The 21,172-nt window shown below is 43.9% G+C and overlaps 1 protein-coding gene across 4 annotated transcripts in view; it reads right to left on the minus strand.

Moving 5' to 3' along the window:
• ITPRID1 (ITPR interacting domain containing 1) overlaps positions 1-21,172 on the minus strand; it is a 71,162-nt gene that overhangs the window by 34,193 nt on the left and 15,797 nt on the right. For 3 of the 4 annotated variants that reach the window (XM_077303624.1, XM_077303625.1, XM_077303623.1), the window contains exons 3-8: positions 20,795-20,843; positions 19,150-19,193; positions 16,498-16,549; positions 14,171-14,257; positions 9,025-9,227; positions 1,591-2,147 (exon numbers count right to left, since the gene is read on the minus strand). In XM_077303624.1, the coding sequence (XP_077159739.1) occupies positions 1,591-2,147; positions 9,025-9,227; positions 14,171-14,257; positions 16,498-16,549; positions 19,150-19,193; positions 20,795-20,843 (992 nt within the window). Of the gene's footprint in view, positions 1-1,590; positions 2,148-9,024; positions 9,228-14,170; positions 14,258-16,497; positions 16,550-19,149; positions 19,194-20,064; positions 20,183-20,794; positions 20,844-21,172 lie in introns of those variants that run through there. The other variant, XM_077303626.1, reaches the window with a different exon arrangement.

Raw genomic sequence — 21,172 nt, forward strand, 5'->3', positions numbered from 1 at the left:
AAACCTTCGAGGGCCATCAAGAAACCTCGGGGTTTCTCCCTGGTTGAGAAAGCCTGGGTTAGACACCCTCCCTTAGGCAACTGCAGCCAAGGAGCAAAATTGGGAATTCATGGCTCTCAAACTTGAGAAGTGGGCTGTGACTGGCTAGAAGGGTCCCAGGGTGTATAAGTTCTACAGCACTGATATTAGTTAATGGGCTGGGAGTTCAAACAAGTTAAAGCAGGGCATAATCTTCCCCCTTGGTGTGGGGAGAGGGCTGCACGTACACTGAGTACTACACGTGTGGCCCTGCAACATGACAAACAATGACTCTGGGCTGTTTGGCCTCAGGAAAATGGTGCTAGCAGAGGAAATGGCTGCTCTTTCTCCCCATGCTGTGGTCCTGATCCAAATCAGGCCCTGTGATTTCTTGGAGAAATAAGTTCCCTGCAGCTGCCACAAAGCTGAAGGGATGGCAAAGTTGAGCTGGGAGAACCCTGACTCAACTGGTGTTCTAATGCCATGTCTCATTTAGGAGAGAAAACATTACAACTGTGATTTCAGAAGGCTTTATTTATTTAATTAATTAATTAATTAATTTGAGAAACCTTCAAGGGCCATCAAGTTAACTTGATTAATTAATTAATTAACGTAATTAATTAATTATTTTTTTATTTTTTTATTGCATTTATAGACCACTGCTCTGAGCCTAGCCAGCTTTACATCCTTGCCACAGGTTGAGAATATTTGAGAAAGGGCCATCTGGACGCCGCTGGCTGGGACAGGAACCTGCGATCCAGCCTTCACTTCTGGCGCTCCAGCGGGCCAATCCGGATGCACATCTGGATTGGGCCACCTCCTAGAGCAGCCACCTCTGCAAGCCGCGAGTGAGCCACTTGCCCAGCCTTGCCACCAGACGGTTCCTAGATGGTGAGGAGAGCACTTCCACAGCTCGCGCCTTTCCCCATGCTGGACCTGGCTGACTGCTGCTGTGTGGCTGGTCAGGTGGCGCAGGCTCGGAGGTGGTGGCCATGCAGGTTGGCTGGGTGACGGGCTCAGCGCTGCGGCCACGGCGGCCAGCAAGCCTCCAACACACTGTCACCACTCGCCACCACTCGCCACCAGAGGTGCTTGCCCAGCCTTGCTGCCAGAGGCTGGCTGGCCATTGTGGATGTGCGGCTGAGCGGGAGGTTGGCGTGGGGAGGGAGCCACCGAGGGGGGGGGGTTTCCAGCCCCCGTTGGCTCGCAAAGCCCTGTTGCCACCTCGCTGAGCAGGAGCCTGCCGTGGTGAGGGAGCTGGGGGGGGGGCTTTAAATAGGGATTTGATACTAGTAAAATATAAAAACATACAAACTTTCAAATACAGTCAATAGCAGCACAGTCAATAGTCTAACTCCCCTGTGGACTACTGGCTCTACAGGGGGGGGCAATTTAAAAAAGGGAGGGACTCAAGGTTTTATAATCCCAGTCTCCAGCCGGATCTGCACTGGAGTGTAGAGGTGCAACTCTGTCCAAGGTTTAAGCAATCTGCTCTAGCCGTTACCTTTCCAACAGAAGCTGACTCCCCTCCCCACTTCTTATGGGCCCTCCTATGCAACACATTTGTCTTACCTCTTCCATTTCAAAGGAATCTGAAGGCTTGCCATTTAATCCAGATACCCTCTTGAGCATGTGGTTCAAAAGTAAACCGGGCTCCTTGCGGGGTCTGTCTTTTGTAGGCATCTCAGAGGTTGAAAGAAAATGAGTTTGTTTAAGAGGCAGATGATGCAATAGGCGAGTTTTTGTTGTGATGGGCTGTGCAGGAAGAGCCCTCTCTTCCTCCTCCTCCTCTTCCTCACTGAATAGCATCTCCTCTTTGAGTGAGCCCAAGGCAGTGTTTTCATATAAGGCAGATCTGGCTGCTATGCACTTGTCCACATCAACAACAGAAGCACTTCGGTATGTTGGAGGGCCGTGCGCCGTCGACTGTCGAGACACTTTTCTCAGGAGCTGACCTATTCTTCTCCGCTTTGCTGGTGAGACCACTGCTCTGTCCTTTGGGCCGCCTGCCACCCCCTTCCCCTCTCCATTTCTGTCCTCTGCATTCTGCTGCATGAAGTTGATGTCATTCAGCAAAGAAGAAAAGGCGCTGGTCACGTGATCCAGGACTTGCAGTTGCCGAAAACGCCCTTAAGTTAGACAAAGATGGAAACAAGATAAAACTCTGAGATTTCATCAAAACCCATGGCTACAGTATGACACTCATTGCTTGGCCCTCAGTTGTGGTTCAACTGGATGTCAAATACTGTCAAAGTCCTATCAACCTGTTTGGGTAGAGAAAAGAACCAACTCTTCTTCTTCTTCTTCCCCTGCCAGCAGTGTGGATATGCCTGGCAGCCCTTGATATATAATTGTTTTACTCTCTTATATATTGCCTACATTTTTGTAAAGTCTTAAAAGTGCTGTTTTTATATTTTTAAAGAAGACTCACACTTATTGAGTGCAGACTTCCAAGACTGAGGCCGAAAGAAGGACACTTCCCACAAAGAATAACCTTAGGGGTGATTTGTGCTTCAGATCGCTTCCCAATTTTATGGTTATTTTAACTTGGCCACAGACTAGGCCGCCCCACAAATTCAGTTTGTGAGAGATTCTAAATTTCAGCATCAACCACAATGACAAGTTCAACTGCCTTTACCGAAAACAGAGTCTTTCTCTGGGCAACTGGGTGTTTAGCAAATATTCTGTGCCAACGTGCCAGTTGAGCCCGTTAGTGTTTGATGCTTTACTTCTGTAAGCACAATACACTACAACAAAAACCGAGTGAGAGTCTCATTTCCCTACCAAGGCTGGATATTAGTTTCTGTGCACGTATCATAATGTAGTTGAATAGGTCCTTGCAGAAAACAGCTCTGAATCAGCGATAGTCATCATTAAAAAAAAAAACCCTTTCAGGCACTTAGACATGGCCGTTGTCCAACAATACTTTGCAATGTTTATTAACAGCAATTTCATACCTCAGTTGATTTCAATGACTAGTTCATTGTATTAACCACTGGAAGCCCTAATGACTGTATTTTTGGCTTCGGAGCAATAGGAAGAAAAAAAAAAAGCATATGATTTATTATGGACTGCAACATACACCATTCTTTCATATGTGTTTTTGTTAAAGCTTCCTTATTGGTAGGGTAAATATTATTCTAAAGCATGGTTATGACAGATATTTCAATGTGATTTACAGAGTACAATGTGAGCTTGCAAATGCTCTCAGGTCCTTTTCGTTTTAGAATAATAAAATCAGAGTCCAGTAGCACCTTTAAGACCAACAAAGATTCATTCAAGGCGTGAGCTTTCAAGTCTGACGAAGAGTGCTTGCACTTGAAAGCTCACGCCTTGAATAAATCTTTGTTGGGCTTAAAGGTGCTACTGGACTCTGATTTTGTTGTGCTACTTCAGACCAAAACAGCTACTCATTGAATCTTTCATTTTAGAATGTGATTCATCTAGAAAACACTGCTGTAACGCAGGCAGACTTGGGTTGCTACTCTCCCCTTTCCTGGATTTCAGAAGTGTTGCTATTTCTTTGAATGAATTAGGGGGACACACAGAATGGAACCTGCTGAAATTTTGGGCTGCCTTTCTTGGAAGTTGCAACACAAATTAATCACTTTTTGTGCCGTTAATGCTTCTTCAAAAGGTGTCATGCATGAAGAACATATTCTAGGGGTGTTTCCAGAAAAGGCTTATGGCCTGGTCTTGTTTGAGGAGCAGAGCCAATATAGTTGTTGTTCAGCATTCCAGGCGTTTAAATTGTACTACACTTTTCCGTTGCATCTAAGCACACATGTACATATTGGGTTGGATCCTGCAATCTGTAGAAGCAAGGATCACAGATCCCCAGCTTCTTCTCCCTGTAGCCATCCTTTCCAATCCCAGTAAAGTGTATTGGTTAACTTGTGTGAAATGCCATGTAGGCTGTGAGGCCACAGTGGGTAGGGGGAAAGGGCCAGAACTGAGAAGACGGCAGATTTTTGTACCCCATTTTTAACTACCTGAAGGAGTCTCACAATGGCTTACAATTGTCTACCCTTCTCTCTACAACAGAAACCCTATGAAGTTGGTGGGGCTGGGAGAACTCTAAGAGAACTCTCACTGGCCCAAGTAGACCCAGGTGGCTGCATGTGGAGGAGGAGTGGGGAATCAAACCCAGGTCTCCAGATTAGGGGCCACCACTCTTAACCACTACATCAAGCTGGATCTCTGCCTTCCCTTTTCAGTAAGTTTTGTACCCTTCCCTCTCCCCATTATAGCTCCCTGGCCTGTGGAGCTACAATCCCATGTTGTTCCTATGACCCCAAGAATAAACTTCCTTGGTGTTGGACAATACTTCTGGGAGAAGGTAAACACATGGCCATCATTGCCTTCTGTGGGTGGATTGGACAAAAAGGATTTTTGACAGGACTAGCCTCTTGTGGCGCAGAGTGGTAAGGCAACAGACATGCAGTCTGAAGCTCTGCCCATGAGGCTGGGCGTTCAATCCAAGCAGCCAGCTCAAGGATGACTCAGCCTTCCATCCTTCCGAGGTCGGTAAAATGAATACCCAGCTTGCTGGGGGGTAAACGGTAATGACTGGGGAAGGCACTGGCAAACCACCCCGTATTGAGTCTGCCAGGAAAACGCTAGAGGGCGTCACCACAAGGGTCAGACATGACTCAGTGCTTGCACAGGGGATGCCTTTACCTTTATACATGAACATTCCATTTTTGCGTTTTGATTTGATCATTATGCCGTGCATCTGTGGATACTGAGCAAATCATGCCACCAAAAGGAATCCTAGCACAATGAACAATCACATCAAAGTTCTTTTTGTCTGGTGTTTCAGTCAATAGGCATGTATGCTTATGCCTATGCACATGTAACAATTCAGAAATCATCCCAGGGTAATCAGAAAGTTGGCAGAATGGAATGTGCAACAGTTACTACCAGAAGTCATTAAATTTTGAAGCTGGATTTTGCATAATAACTATATTAACAAATAGAAATGTTCCTTTTGGGTTCTGAACAGATCTCGAGAGAGGTGGTGTACACATTTCCCATATAAATAAGATAAATAATTAGTTGTGATACAACTACATAGCTCTGTAAAAGTACATGGGGGCATCATCCAGATAAGCCTGGAATTGTTCTGCCATCATCGACTCAATCACCTTGGCCTGAAACTAAACTCTATCTGGTCACATCATTTCTAGGTAGAGAAGGTTTCTTTAAAGCTTCTTTAAAATGTTTAGGAAACTCATCCTGGTCAGAGACAAATTTATCATTATGAACATAAGAAGAGCCCTGCTGGATCAGACCAGTGGTCTATCTAGTCCAGTGCCTATCACACAGTGAGCAACCAGTTCCTCTGGAGGTCTAACAACAGGGCATAGAAGCCAAGGCCTTCCCTGATGTCACCTCCTGAATATTATCCTCTTGGATGACAGTGAGGCTTACTGCTTCTGAATGTGAAGGTAGACCTATCCTCCATGAATCAGTCTAATGCCCTTTTAAAGCTATCTATGTCTGCGGCCATCACTACATCCTCTGGGGACAAATTCCACATTTTAATTATTCACTGTGAAAACCAGAGTTGATTGAGACAGGGCAGAATAGAAGAATAAATATATACACATTTCCTGTTGTCCATCTTGAATCTACTGTCCATCAGCTTCACTGGATGCCCTCAACTTCTAATATTTTGGGAGAAGGAGAAACAGTTTTGTTTGTCAACTCTTCACCTCATGAAGAATTTTATAAACCTCTATCATGTCCCTCCTTAGTCATCTGTTTTATAAACTGAGAAATCCCAGACCCTTCAGCCTCTCCTCTAATTTTGCCCTGGCAGGATACAGTGAATCATAAAAGTCTAGGATCAGTTTTGCAGGTATCACAACCCACCTTTGTGGGGGAGATCTATCCAAAATTGTCCATGTGAAAAGGATGACAGGGACTACTTCTGGCATTAAATTTGATATCTCAGTCCTTCTGGATAGTAGAGATTTTAGAAGCAAGGAGTTTAGCTAAAATATCATCACAATTAACCAAATTACCATCTTTCGATGAGCCTTAGGGGAGGGCGGCATATAAATGCATATAAATGTAATAAAGTTCATAGCCTGTGAACCAACTTGGACGGCTGAATGGGAAAGAATACTGTGGACACAAAAGGCTTTCTTTGTTGCCGTCCCAACTGTATCATAAGTCTAAATGGGCTGTGTGCCTCGGTTTGTCTGATCTGGTGTGAGCCTTTGGCCAATGGCCCTCCATCATCAATCATAATAAACACCAGTAGAAAACTAAGCCAGTACTTATTAGAGAACAGCCAAAGCAAACTGGGAAGAAAGAGCTGTCCAAGTGGCATTGGTGCATAATCGCATGCACTGTTTGGGGCAAACATGCACAATGATCCCTCCCCCCCACCAAACCCACAAATATGGAACTTGTTATGCTTAAGCAGTTAACAGACATTTGAGGATCTATGGCAGGGGTAGTCAAACTGCAGCCCTCCAGATGTCCATGGACTACAATTCCCAGGAGCCCTTGCCAGCGAATGCTGGCAGGGGCTTCTGGGAAATGTAGTCCATGTACATCTGGAGGGCCGCAGTTTGACTACCCCTGATCTATGGGAACAAAATACCAGAATAAAGAAATCAACTGGAATTGAAGGGGCAACAAAGAAAATTTTGTATGGTTGAGGCCAAGAATTTAACATTGAAGAATTCTGACCTCCTGGTTAAAAAAATCCCCCACATAATCTGCCATCATAGTCCTAATCACCTCCAATGACATTTTAAGAGGTGGCTTTTAAATAATTTATTATTTTCTCACATCATTCTAAATTGTCTGATTTTCAATGTGTCGTGACCCACCATGAGCTCACTGGAAGGGCAGGCTATAAAAATAAAGATGGTGATGATTAATTAAAACATAGGTGAGGTTGGTAAAAAGGGCATTCTCTGAAAGGATGGCTGGGAGATGTGTGGGTCATTTGACTGTGATGTCTGTCACCCCATTAAGTGCCAGAGCTGATTTGGCTTATCTGACTGGCGAAGTGGGCGTTCTTCTACCTCCCTCACCATTCCACGTGCATCCCTCCCAAAGCTGGGAGAGGGCAACCATCCCAGATCCAAGGAGTGCACTGTTCTTCACTCAATAGGTGTGTTCCCCTGAGAGAGCCTCAAAAAAAAGCTCAAAGCCCATTTGCAGGAGAACACAGGAAGTTCAGAGATTCCCTCCCCTGTCCAGCAAGTGCTGTGGTAGCTGGGGACTGAACTCCATGTTACAAATATCCATGTGTAACAAAAGAGAGGCTGCTGAAACCAGTTATATGTTGAAACCAGTAAGGCGAGCAATTTGGTGTAGAGAAACTAGACAGAGAGGATCAGCGTCTCTTTACAGGGCCATGTTTAATGCTCCTCGTAAGGTGAGGCTGCCGTGTTTTTAGATCAGCTTCGAAACATGAATGGACAATAATTTCCTTAAATAATTTCTTCATAACCCACAGAAACATATATAAAGCTATTGTCAAACCCACAAGTGGGCTTCACTTGAATAAGGCCAGCCGCTTTAGTCTACTTATAATGAGTATTCTCCCTAAATAGACAAATGCTTTATGCAAAAAAAGGAACAGTTTACAAATGAATTTACACAGACTGTATAAAAGCTGAATATAACAGCAAATTAATCAGTTCAGAAACACCTTGGACAAAATCACTGGACTATTTTTGTTCCTCAAGAATGTTGATGGGGAATACATAAAAGTGGAGAATAAAATAGTCTCTGACACAACTACAAAGTGTGTGTGTGTGGGGGGGGGAATAGCTGTCTTGTTTTCTTGGGGGGGACTTTTTTTTTCACACTCTCATCCCCCTCCTTCCAGTTAAAAAATCCAGACAGAACTGCATAGTACAAAATGTGAATGGGAGGAATTCACAGAATAAACCTTTCTCTTCTGCCGCAGTATGGGGTCACCACACAAAGGAACACTTCCCGGAAGTTGTGTGTCACTGGAGAGTTTTCTCAAAAATGAAAAACAATGACTTCTAATGACTTTTGCTCATTTTTCAGGCCATTCTGTTCCTGAGGGTCCTGGAGGAGGGTCACCCACCACAAGGTAGGGCCTGCATTTCTCCTGCAACTACAACAAAGGCTATGAGATCAGGAATGGCTGTTTCAGAAGGGGGACTCCATGGCATCACATGCCCACTGAACTACCTGCCCTTCCCCTCCCTAAAGTCCTCCCTCCCTGGGCACTGTCCTCAAATCTCCACAAATTTCCCAAACCAGAGCTGGCAACCCTATCTGGATTAGGGTCAGGAAAGAAAAGGAGAAAGATCCATTCGGTGAACTCCTGGCCTGTAGGATCCAACCCATTGCTTTTAAGAGGAGACTAGAGCTGACCTGTTGCTTAATTAGTTTATTGAAAACCATCAGACATTTTTGACTGTTCAGCAGACAGATTTTTCTGTCTGGCAATGCAGGAAAAGCTTTATGCTAATGTACACACATTCTGGGAATAATCAGAGACTCTGATGATCCCAGTTCTCAGTGAAGCCAAGGAATGCAAGATGAAGCCAAGGAATGCAAGACTACCTGAAGGACAGGAAGATTACTGGACCAGGGAGGAGGACGAAGACTAAGACAGATGGGGCCAGCAGCAAATGGTGGGTTGGGAGCCACTGATCACTGACATAGGCAGTTTTATTTCTCCTATGTTTTTGTGAACAACAACTGAATTTGAGGGGACTGATTGGCTCTTTTGGCAAAGAACTATCATATGGCTGTATTTGGATGTGTGACACTTTATGTTGAAGGTTTAAGATTTAATGCTTCTACTATTTTGCCTAGGTAGTCAAAGTGTCTACATGCAGTTGGGACTACAGGGTGATATGATGCTGTTTAGTTTTTTCCTTCTCAGTTTGTTCAATTTACTATTTTTTACACTTCGTGAAACTTATCCCAGTAAGTTGAAAGTAAGCTAAATGAAACACACGAATCAGAAACAGCTATTCTGAGACGTTCACTTACCGCATACATTTGGGGATTCTACATCCATGCGCTGCCTTTGAGCTTCTATGAAGACCCGGATATTGATGCCTTCAGCCATGGATGCAGAACTAATGAACCGAGAAGGGATTTTAGTGCAGATATCAGGTTCATCCATGCCAAACCCCAAATCAAGCAGGACCTCAACTGGATCCTTTTCTGAAAATTCCAGCCATTCGGTGACACTGTAGAGAAAACATTAAAAAAAGAAAAAACTTTGATGATGGGCCCTCTCATTCTAATACCCAGTGCTGTATTTGTCCTCTTCCAACCACACTTGCAGTATGTAACTAGACAAATAGGATGGCTTTTCTGCAGGCAGAAGACAGAGTTAGCCTTCAGGGGTAGTCAAACTGCGGCCTTCCAGATGTCCATGGACTACAATTCCCATGAGCCTCTGCCAGCGTTTGATGGCAGGGGCCTATGGGAACTGTAGTCCATGGATATCTGGAGGGCTGCAGTTTGACTACCCCAATCTAGAGATTACTGTGAAATCTATCATTGGATGTTTCCAAACAAAATAAGTAGATAATCTAGTTCAACTTCATTTTCTTGAACATTCAGACCGTCTTATTCCAAGAACCTGTTCTTACATTACGAAAGTGTTGTGCCTGTTTCAGGTCTGGCTGACAGCTGTGCTCTGTGAGTTCCCCGTTCACAGCTTAATTCCAAAGCATACATAGACCCATTTCAGATCAGGTTGGCAGTACACTGGAGAAAGGGGCTAAAGCTTTATCCCATGTTCCTGTCTTGAAACAGCTTTGGGGAACCACTTTGTCTCATCAGTAAAAGCAACTAGCATATCCTTAAGATCAGGGCCCATTCCTCACTCGTCAGATAATGCAGTTTCAGTGCACTTTAGAAGTAGATTATCCTGTTCTGCACAGGAAAATCCAGATGCAAAAGCACGTGAAAGTACATTAATTGATTTGTGCAGAATGAGACCAGGTCAGGAATTTGGCATGTGGGGGAGATTCAAGCCCATTGTATCTACAAGCCACAGCCCAAATTGGGTTTGTGCATGCCTGGCTCATACCCATAAAATTTGTATTGTGGGAGGGTCAATAAAACAGGTGATCAGCCATCATTATTGATTTTCTCTGTTTTACTTCAACATGGTTAACAGCCACCCCCACCCACCCCAACTAGCCCTGCTAGTTGCTCATTCTGTTCATCAATTGCACTGAGAATTCACATTTGAAGATTTATGGCTGGTTTCACACCTTTTTACCTTCCTTTTTGCACACAGAGAATTTACACTTGAAAAACTCATGACAGATTACACATCAACCCCTAGGGCTGATTGGAGGGACAGAACAAATGATTGATAGGACTCAGCCCCTTTTTCTGCCATTGTGGTTATGGGCCCAGTTCTAGGCATGGAATTCCCTGAGTCGATGACTTGACAGGACCTATGGTGAAAAGGAGCACTTTGTAATATGTGAACATGCCCTTAGAAATGCACATCCATTTTAATATGCATCCCAAGGATCTCCAGTCATTATTCAAATTACCAGCTATATTTGAATCCACAAAGAATCTTGGGCATTTGGAATAAGAATTCATTGCATTGCATTGCATGTTTCCCAGAAATTTATCACATGAATAGGAGAAATGGTGCTCAGCAGGTGATGTGTAGGCCTTTCTGCATACTCTGTAATAGCCAACACCAAGGAGGGGGGGGGGATTGTATTGTCCATGAGCCAAACTCTTCCCAAATTCAGGTTCTCACTAAATACATGAAAATTAAATGCAAAGACCAGTCATTCTTCCCTTGTCCTAACTGAAGTGAATGAGATGACACTGAACAATTTCAGGGAATACTGGACAGATCTTGCCTATGTCTTTAAATTGGGAGATTAGCTCCACTTGCAGCTAGGAAAAGAGAAAGCATTCCATGTGCTTCCTCTCTGACCAGAGCTGCAGCCAGTTTTTGAGATTCTTGGCTAAGCAATAGATTGTTCATCCGAACGCAGTGTTATCCAGAACATCTGTGAAAACAGAAGGTTTGATAAATAGGTTATTAGCTACATACAGTTACATGAAGTTTTCTGCAGAACAGAATGAATTTGGACAAGCAGGTGGTTTGGGTATCTGTAGAACATTCAAGGCCTTCCCATTTTAACTGAAACAAGAAGGTCTCTGGGCAAAAGCTGGTTTGTGCGTCAGCGGCTCAGATGTATGAGAAGCGTCTGGAGAGGACCTTCCTACCATCATAGACAGCCTCATGTTCTCCTAAGGACAACTAGACATACCCTTTAATAGTGCTGTCTAAGAGAGTATGCAATCAAATTGTATACACACACTCAATTAGAAATGTATACTAGTTGTGTTTTCATTAGTCCTTACTGTAAGTGGCCATGGCAAGAACTGAAGATGGGAAGATTGCAAAGCTACAGGGAATGGCTCATAAGCAGGGAACTACTAACTTGCAAGGAAGTTCAAATGCCAAAACCATGGGGCACACAAAGGATGGATTACGATGTCTCTAAACTAATGCACAGAATATGGGAAACAAGCAGGAGGAACTAGCAATCCTAATAGAGGATGGGGATTATGACCTAATAAAAATCATAAAAACATGGTGGGATAACACTCACAATTGGAATCCTAGAATTGAGGGGTACAATCTATTCAGAAAGGATAGGCAAGTAAAGAAGGGGGGAGGTGTAGCATTATATGTTAAGAATCTTTATACTTCTGAAGAAATACAGGTACCTGAGCATGAAAGTTCAATTGAGTGTATTTGGGTAAATGTAAAAAGAATTTCCTGTCTTGCTGACAGCTTCATTTCCCAGAAAGTAGAGAGGGGAATCAGGGGCTCTGCTATTTTAGACTTGATCTTCATCAATAGGGAAGAACTGGTAGATGAGTTGGAAGTAGTGGGCACATGTGGTAGTAGCGACCATGTGATTTTGAAATTTTCAGTTGTGGGAAAGAGAAAACATTTACATAGTCGGACGTATAGACTGGACTTCAGGAAAGCAGATTTTAACAGACTTTAAGGAATGTTGAGTAGAGTCCTGTGGTCAGAAAGACTTAAAGAGATGGGAGTCCAAGAGGGCTGGGAGTTTCTTAAAAGTGAAATACATGAGAAGAAAAGATGGAAGGAGCCTCAGGAAGCCAAGGTGGCTCCATAAGCAGTTGTGAAATGATTTGAGGAATACAAAAAGTCATTTAAGAAATGGAAGGAAGGCCTTATTACCAAGGATGAGTATAAACAAATAACCAATAATTGTACGGAGAGTGTTAGAAAAGCAAAAGCTCAATATGAGCTTAGGCTAGTGAGAATTGCTAAACATAGCAAAAACGGGTTCTTTAGTTATATTTCAAGTAAGAAAAAGTGTATGGACATGGTAGGACCACTGCAAGGACAAGCAAGTGAAATTATAACAGACTAGCTTTAATGCCTGCTGTAGGGAAAATACAGCGGGCGCTAGCGGCCAGGCGGCTGGGGGCGGGAGGCAAGCCGCTGGAGGGGCAGGGAGCTTTCCTGCGGTGCGGAGGCCAGAGCCTCGACCCCTAGCCCTCACCTGCACAGAGAAGCAGGTCCTGCTGTCCTGCGGAGGTGCAGGGTAGACTGCCAGTGTTGTGCCGGTGTGGACAGCACTCCCCTCCACCGGCTGGCCGTGCTCCTGGGGCCTTCCCCACTCTGCCGCCAGCTCACCTTTGGTGCTCTCTGGCAGCCACCATGGCTGGGGCTCCCCCTCAGAGTGGCACTGCGCAGCTGCTGCTGGCAGTGCCCCCCAGTGGGCAGCGGGAAGTCATGGACGCCGGCAGGAATGCAAGCAGAGCAGGGGCTCAGGCAGCGGCAACGTCCTCAGCAAAAGACTACCCCCCCCCGGGCCTCAGTAAAATTGTCAAGTGTTGACTGGTCCCCAGTGAAAAAAAGGTTGGGGACCACTGATATAGAGGATGGACCAGTGTTGTTCTGTCTTGCCCCAGAGGGACGGACCAGATCCAATGGGATGAAATTAATTCAAAAGAAATTCCGTCTAAACATCAGGAAGATGTTCTTGACAGAGCGGATTCTCAGTGGAACAGGCTTCCTCGGTAGGTGGTGGATTCTCCATCTTTGGAAATTTTTAATCAGAGACTGGATAGCCATCTGACAGAGAGGCTGACCCTGTGAAGATTCAAGGGGATGGCAGATTTCACTGTCAGGGTTGTGGGTGTCCTGCATGCTGCATGTTGCATGGGGTTGGACAAAGTCCCAGGAAATCCCTTCCAACTCTATGATTCTATGTTTCTGTTTCTATGATTCCATGATTCTATGAGCTTATATATCACTTGCCAGCTTCTCACATCTCCTTAGACCATTGGCTTCCTAATGCCATGACCCTTTAATACAATTCCTCATGTTGTGGTGACCCCTAACTAAACCGAAACTGACCAATGGCATGAAGGTCATTCATGATTGTATATAAATAGTTTTTTTCCCCCTGGGGTTTCTCATTTCAGTTCTGCCTCTTGTCTCACCATTCCGATCTCGCTCTTTTCCGCTGTTCCAGAAAGACGAATGCTCTATCTCGATCTACCCTGCAAGGGTGTTGTGTGGATGAAATGGAAGAGGAATGATATCGACCATTTTGGGACCCCCTTGGAGAGAAGGACAGGGTACAAACCAAGTAACGATAACCAATGATTTGGAAGAACAAAAATTGAGTCCTGGGGCACCTTTAAGACTAATAAAGATTTATTCATGGTGTGAGCTTTCGTGTGCAGGCAGCCTCCCTTGGACAAAATTGATTTGGAGACATCAGTAAAAGGATGTGGGCCACTTTAGGTCCCCTTTGGAGAGAAGGGTGGGGAGAAGCCAAGAAACTCTATGATTTGGGGGAGGCAACACAGGCAGGCCTGAGAGCCTCTTGGCATGTCCGGGCCAGGCCAAGGCATATATCCAGCAGGGGCCTCTCTCCAGCTGCCTACTTGGGCTGTCCAGCCTCTGCCACCCGCTCCCTGCCCAGGGGCCAGATCCAAAGCTGCTCACCCTGCCGGGACCCCTATGAAAAAGTTATTCAACCCCCGAAGGGGTCCCGACCCTCAGATCGAGAACCACTGCCTTAAACAGATCAGACATATTTGGTGGTCCTTAGCATACAAATGCTGGAAACAGACCCACACTAACCTTCTGGGTGCGTTGGGCTGAGAATGGGAAGAGCTGACACCGTTCCATCTTGAGAGGACAGGCATTTCTGAAAAATGATGCAGGGATCTGCAGTAGTTGGGGGAGGGAACAGCAACGAAATTTGTTTACACTCGTGGTCCACTGAGATGTCATTATGGTTTCTTTCTGGAGTCAACACTTGCATCTCTTTTCCTAGTTCGGAATGAGACCTTGTAGGAGCGCATCGGTAGAAAAGCCTGTACAATGCCGTGGCAAACACGTTTGTTCTCAGGAACAGTATGATACAGTAGGTGTTAGAATGTAGGTGTTAGGTACCGGTGGATGCTAATTATAAAGGTGGCAGAGCTTCTTTGCTTCTGACAGATGGCACATCTCTCGGAGCCTTTGGGGAGCACACGTCCTCTAGCCACCTACTTTTCAGAAAGACACAACTGCCTTCAGCCAAATTCCACATGGAGCACATGCCACAAATGTTACCAGAAGGGGCCTTACTGCAGTTTCTTTACATTTTAAGGTCTCAGGCTGTTATTTGACAATTTGCTTTCGTTAAGTAGCTATGAAAAAGCAAACAGTGTTGTCTTCACTGATATAAATTCTTTCCAGAATCCTGCATTCTGATTCAAATTGTGTCCATGTTGTGGAACAGAAATAGAGATCTACAGTATTTGCTGGCGTATAAGACTACTTTTTCCCCGTGAAAAACATGCCTCCAAGTGGGGGGGGGGGTCGTCTTATACACCGGGTGCACTTCAGTTGGGATAGACATAGCTGCCCAGAGTGGCCCATAGTACTGTATTTTGAGTGGAAATGTTGGGGGGTCGTCTTATACGCCCAGTTGTCTTATACACCGGCAAATATGGTATTTATTTTTTTAAACCCATTTTCCATCGATGCGTCCTGGATATAGGTGTGTATGCTTGGTACGCATTGGATATGCATTCCGACAGATATTATTACTACGGCATTATGCAAATCCATATTGCAACATGTACTAAATCTATACAGTATGAATCAAAATGTGCAGATCTATGCAACCTTGAGAAAGATTGATGCTAGTTTATCAAAAGGATGGCTGACTTGTGATGTAGCTATACTACAGAATATGCACAGAAGGTATGGAGAGACATCAGTCTACGTGGCCCCACCTTTACATTTACAGACATCACCAGACTTCTCCCCTTTTTTAGATATAATGGTTAACCCAAACTGCCTACAACCCAACTCTCTGTGTTTCCGTACAAATTAAAATACTCAAAATCGGAGGAAATAAAATATTTGGAAAGGCCGTTATCTACTTTGCTAAATTTGTTTGGACTGTAGTGTACGGACCAATGGAACATTTTGAGGGAACATTTTAGTCTTCATGCTTGTTACTAAGTATGCATGGAAGGGAAGTAGACTTATGTTGTATCTGTATACTAACACAGGTATTTGCATCTGTATATTAACGTGGGTAAATGTATATAGCAATAGTTGCCTCTATGAATGATGATATCTGTTCAGTCGTGTCTGATCCTCGGCAATTCTACAGGAAAGTCTTCACCATGCGTCCCTGTCTCTGATTGGTTCCTTTAGTTGGTTCATAGTCATCCCTGTATTGACTTTGATCGTGTCGAGCCAGCGGATCCTTTGGCAACCACGTTTCCTTTTGCCACTGACCATGCCGAGCGTTAATGATTTTTCTAGCGAGTTTGATCGCATGATGTGTCCAAAGTAAGTGAGCTTTAGCTGTAATATCTTGCCTTCTAATGACATTGTTGGTTTGCTCCTCTCTAAAACTATCTTGTTGGCAACTTTGGCTGTCCATGGGATTCGCAGTATTCATCTCCAACGCCATAATTCAAAAGCATCTATTCTCCTCCTGTCTTCCTTCTTCAGGGTCCTCTATGAATAGGGCAGCCAAAATAACAAAAATGACCACCAGCCACATCCATGTATAGCCCTGGATCTTCACATGGTTTCCTGTATGACGTTGCTGCTGCTCGTGTGCAAGAGAATCTGAGGGTGAGAACCAGCCTCTGTTCTGACCCATATCCTGTTGGTCAGATATATGGCCAGAAATAGGAGCCATTTACCCTTCTTTCTACTTGACTGTGTTTAGCATGAAAGGTTCATCCCTGTTTTGGCATGGAAATTTTACATTAACACCCACGTGCCATTCCGGCTAATTATACATAGCACGTTTTGCTTATTACTAGGAAAATGTAGATGTCATCATTAAGCTAACAAATCTTCTTCCTGCCGTCCCACAGTTAAGTCACTGATAATTAATGGAATGGCTTTTTGGGAACTCTGAAATGCCTCTGAAGTCAATATGAGAAACTTACCGCATGTAGTTCTGCACTGTCATTTGTACCATTCCCAGGGGAGGTAAGAGAGCTGGAAGGCAACACAGTTCACAGATATTTATTTTTCAGTACGTTCAGCACTTTTTGTTAAGCTGCTTGCTTTAGAAAAGGAAGCCAAGCTGTAGCAACAGTAACTTACTGAAATAGGTAAAGAAACAGAGAGCTTTATATTTGCTTTCTCACTGATCGGGCACTTGAGATCTGATATGCATTGACTGCAACACAACAGATACCATTAAAAATAAAACACATGGCTTCATTTATTTATTTATATTTATAGACTGCCACTCTCGAATGTCTCACGGCAGTTTACAAAAATCCATGAAAACAGTAAAATCCCATTAAAATCCTATTAAAAACATAGTTAAAACATAATATCAAGATGGTGGATAATAAATATATAAACCACTCCACTCCCCCCTGCTCAGCAAGGGTCTATAACTCTCTTCATCCAACTTCTTTGGACCAAAGGAGTTTATTCATGGACTGCACTGCATTTTGCCCACATTTCAACTCAGCCCTACAAGATACAAGTCAGTGACAACATCAATGAGTAATTCTGGAGCTGCTTAACATTTAGTAGTAGCTTAACAAGGGGTGCCCTCTTAGGCCATCAGTCTTGCTGGAGTAGTCCAGTGATCCATCTAGTCTAGCAACTTGTTTCACACAGTGGCTGCTTACCCTAGGTGGCCAACCTACAAGTCACAAAGCCTAGGTTTTCCCCTAATGTTGTCTCCTAGCAATGGTAGCCACAGGTTTACTTCCTTTGAATGTGGAGGTTCCCTTTAGACCCCACAGCTAGTATGATGCTATTAGACCCCACAGCTATTGATGGGCGCCTCCTCCATGAATCTATTGAACCTTCTTTTAAAGCCATCCATTTGCTCTGCTTCATCCACAATTTTATAAACCTCTAATGTCCCTCCTCAATAATCCTTTTTTCTTAGCCCTTCCTCAGAGTGAGGTGCACCAACCCCTTAATTACCTTGGCTGACCCTTTCTGGACTTTTTCTACCTCTGCAATCTTCTTGAAATATGGTGACAAAACCACACACGGCAATCCAAATGAACCTCATCATAGACCTATGGAGGTCATAAGCATATTGACCATTTTATTTTCTGTTTCTTTGGGAGCCTCCTTTTTCTACTTCTGCTGCACACTGCGTCAGCGTCGTTATTCGCTACAATCCCAAGATCTCTATCCCTCTCAGTCTCAGCCAGCCCAAACACTATCACTATATGCTTAAATTTAGGATTGTTTGTTCCAGTGTGCATCATCTACACCAGGGGTAGTCAAACTGCGGCCCTCCAGATGTCTGTGGACTACAATTCCCAGGAGCCCCTGCCAGCAAATGCTGGCAGGGGTTCCTGGGAATTGTAGTCCACGGACATCTGGAGGGCCGCAGTTTGACTACCCCTGATCTACACTTTCCTACATAGAACTTCATTTGCCACATGGTTGCTCACTCACCCAAGTACAAAGATTCTCTGTGAGCTCTTCACAATCCACCTTGGTTTTCACAGTTCTGAATAAGTTGGTATCATGTGCACACCAATGTAGCAGGGAAAAGTTAACTCCCCACTGTAGTGAGGGACAACATGCCAATGTGCTAAAGGGTTTGGAGCCTGGGTACAGAATGTGTTAAACGTGAAAACATTGTGTGGTCATTAAAATCGTTTTTGGCATTATGGGGTTCGCACACATTCTTGTTTTAAGAAAACTCCAGGTCCCACCTTGAATTTGGTCACTAATAATGTTCAATTCAATTCAAAGTTTTTACTGCTCAGAAACCATAGCAAATGAGGCTAATACTGCTAAATGGATATAGCAGTATTGTAACATGTGTATCAGGTTCTCTGAATTCCTAGCTTTCATTCTTTTCCTAAAAAGTAAGCCTCTGACACCTGTTGCCTTTTTTTTTCTGTCTCTGCAATGGGAAAGGCTAGGGGCTTCTGCTGCCCCCGATGCCAGTGGCAGGGAGAAGACGCCAGCGAGAACAATGGTAACCTGTCCGGGGTGTCTTTCCACCCTGTGTCTCCAAGCAGGGGGCATGACAAACACAACAATCTCAGCTTCTGAGGATCCAAAAAAATACTGAGACAGGGGTGGGAGCCTGAATCGGTAACAATACTTCAAAAATCTCAGGATAATGAAAAAAATATCCTGTCCTGGATCTGGATCCGAAATGATCACAAAGGTGTTTGACACACAGACTGCAACTACCTCCACCCTCTTTGGCTAGCAGCAGGAAGTCAAATAGGATTCAATCCAGAAAGATGAGCTCCATTGGGTGGGAGCCATAATGCGTGGAAGAAGAAAAGAAAACATCTACCGGGAACAGAAGAGCTGTTTGAGAAAGGCGTGGCTGACATTAGAAATGAGAGAGAAACTGAGTTGACAGCTGTCAGCTTAATACTCTGCTCCCCCCGCTTTGGACCGTGGTCCTTTCCTGTGCCCTGTTTAATTGCATGTCTACAGCACAGGGGTTAGTCTGATCAAACAACACAGTGCAAATGTTTGTCCTGGTTAAATAAATGGAGTGCTGTTTTTGAAGGATTTCTAATGAAGCACTTTAGGTGCCCTCTTCCCATCATAGCATGACAAATACCGGAAGACAAGTATTGTATTACCTGCTTTGTCTCTGCTTTCTTGTAGATCATGGCTTGCAGATAAGCTGTTAAAATAAGGGAATTTGGGGGGGGGGAGGAGGGATAGTCAAGAAAAATAATTAAGTGTCCAGAACTCTGACTCATTTGTTAACAGAACAGATGTGATCTTGGATCTTTCTAACAGAAGAGAACTGCTCTTCTGCCAACTGCTTCAAAATACAGGTAATTTAGGCCCTGTGGCTGACTGATTTAATAACATCCACCTTTTATACTTAATAGTAAGTCCTTTTGTATTTAGCAAGATATATTCCCAAGTAAGTATGTCTAGGATTGCAGTCTCAGAAAACTAGTTAAGGGACAAGGTATGGCCATTCAAACAGTACACAAACGGGTTTGCTTACAACCTCCCAAGAGACGTAGATGGGAGAATTGCCAAAATGGCTTCCTGCAATGTCACTTACTATGGTGCTGCCTATAATCTATAATAATTACAGTTATCATTTTTGCCTGTGTAATCATGCAGCAAACCTTATTACTATTACTATTACTATTACTATTACTATTACTATTACTATTACTATTACTATTACTATTATTGGATTTCTAACCCGTCGCTCCCCTGAGGCTCGCGGTGAGTAATGACATGTAAAACCCCCATAAAACCCGTAATACATGACACCTAAAAACAATCCCCAGCCCACCCAATCCACCCCACCTGTCCAGGAAACCAGGAACTATCCAGGAAACCAGGGGTCACTGCTGATGTAGATGTAGAGGGGGGGCGATCTAAAAAGGGGAGGCACCGAGATGTGTCTGGAATCGCTACAATAGCCCCCTAATGTACTATGGTCCCTCTCACATCTGTTTTTACAGATCCCTCTGTTTCAACATTACCAAAGTGTTTTAAACACACCTGTAAAGTTTGTTTTAACTTACCAGTCTTAGCACAGCCAATCAGACATTAGACTGTTTCTCAGTCCCGTTTCAGTCTTGTCAAACCAGATGAGTGCTGCACCAAAACTTACTTATCAGGTCATGGATTCAGATCAGGATTCTGACATGTGGAGAGAAAGAGCCATCCTGTAACATTTTCCCAAACAGCCCGACAGGGCTGTTATTTTCCACTTTGGGAAATGTAGATGCGGCCTATCCAAATCAAGGCCCCATGCATCTGAGAATGACATATTAAAATCTGCTGGGTACTCCAGATTTCAAACTCCCAGCAAATATCTGGTTTGAGATGACTGAGGACAGAGTTGGACCAGATTTGTAAACAACATAATATGTATAGATGTATAGATTCAAATGGGTAGCCGTGTTGGTCTGAAGTAGCACAATAAAATCAGAGTCCAGTAGTACCTTTAAGACCAACAAAGATTTATTCAAGGCGTGAGCTTTCGAGTGCTTGCACTCGAAAGCTCACGCCTTGAATAAATCTTTGTTGGTCTTAAAGGTACTACTGGACTCTGATTTTAACATAATATGTAATCAGGCCAGGAGATACCATTGATTGCAGTTGGATTTTTCCCCCTGCTAAGCATGGTTAAGAGTTCAGCACTGAAAGCATAGTTCAGCTCCTAACACTGAAATAACAAAATGATGTAGCAGACTGAATTCTTTTCGATGGTTTCAGCTATTCTAGTCAGAGAGGAATGTTCATACTTACTAGAAACCAGAGTCCCGCCAGTTGTGAATATTTTCTTCTGTTTGGTCAACTAAAAACGAGAGACGAAAGCATAATTGTCTCCAAGGGTACCAAACATGCTTTACAAGATAACTCGGTTTTCTAATTTTGGCTAGTACAAATCCGTGCATTCACATTTTGCTATGTCATAGCAAACAAGGTCAATAGATACTAGATAACATTAATAGTACACTCCAGTCAAGGAGAAGGAGAACAGAATGGTGCAGGAAGGGGCAATTCAGAATGAACAATGAACCAAAGCCACTGAATATAAACAGCACAACCGAAAAGGAGAATAAACATTTCATAATGGCCATGTTGTACTGGGCGTGTGGCTAGGACCTCCACTGGCAATTGGGA

This window comes from Paroedura picta, chromosome 11 (genome assembly GCF_049243985.1).
Source record: "Paroedura picta isolate Pp20150507F chromosome 11, Ppicta_v3.0, whole genome shotgun sequence".
NCBI lineage: Eukaryota > Metazoa > Chordata > Lepidosauria > Squamata > Gekkonidae > Paroedura > Paroedura picta.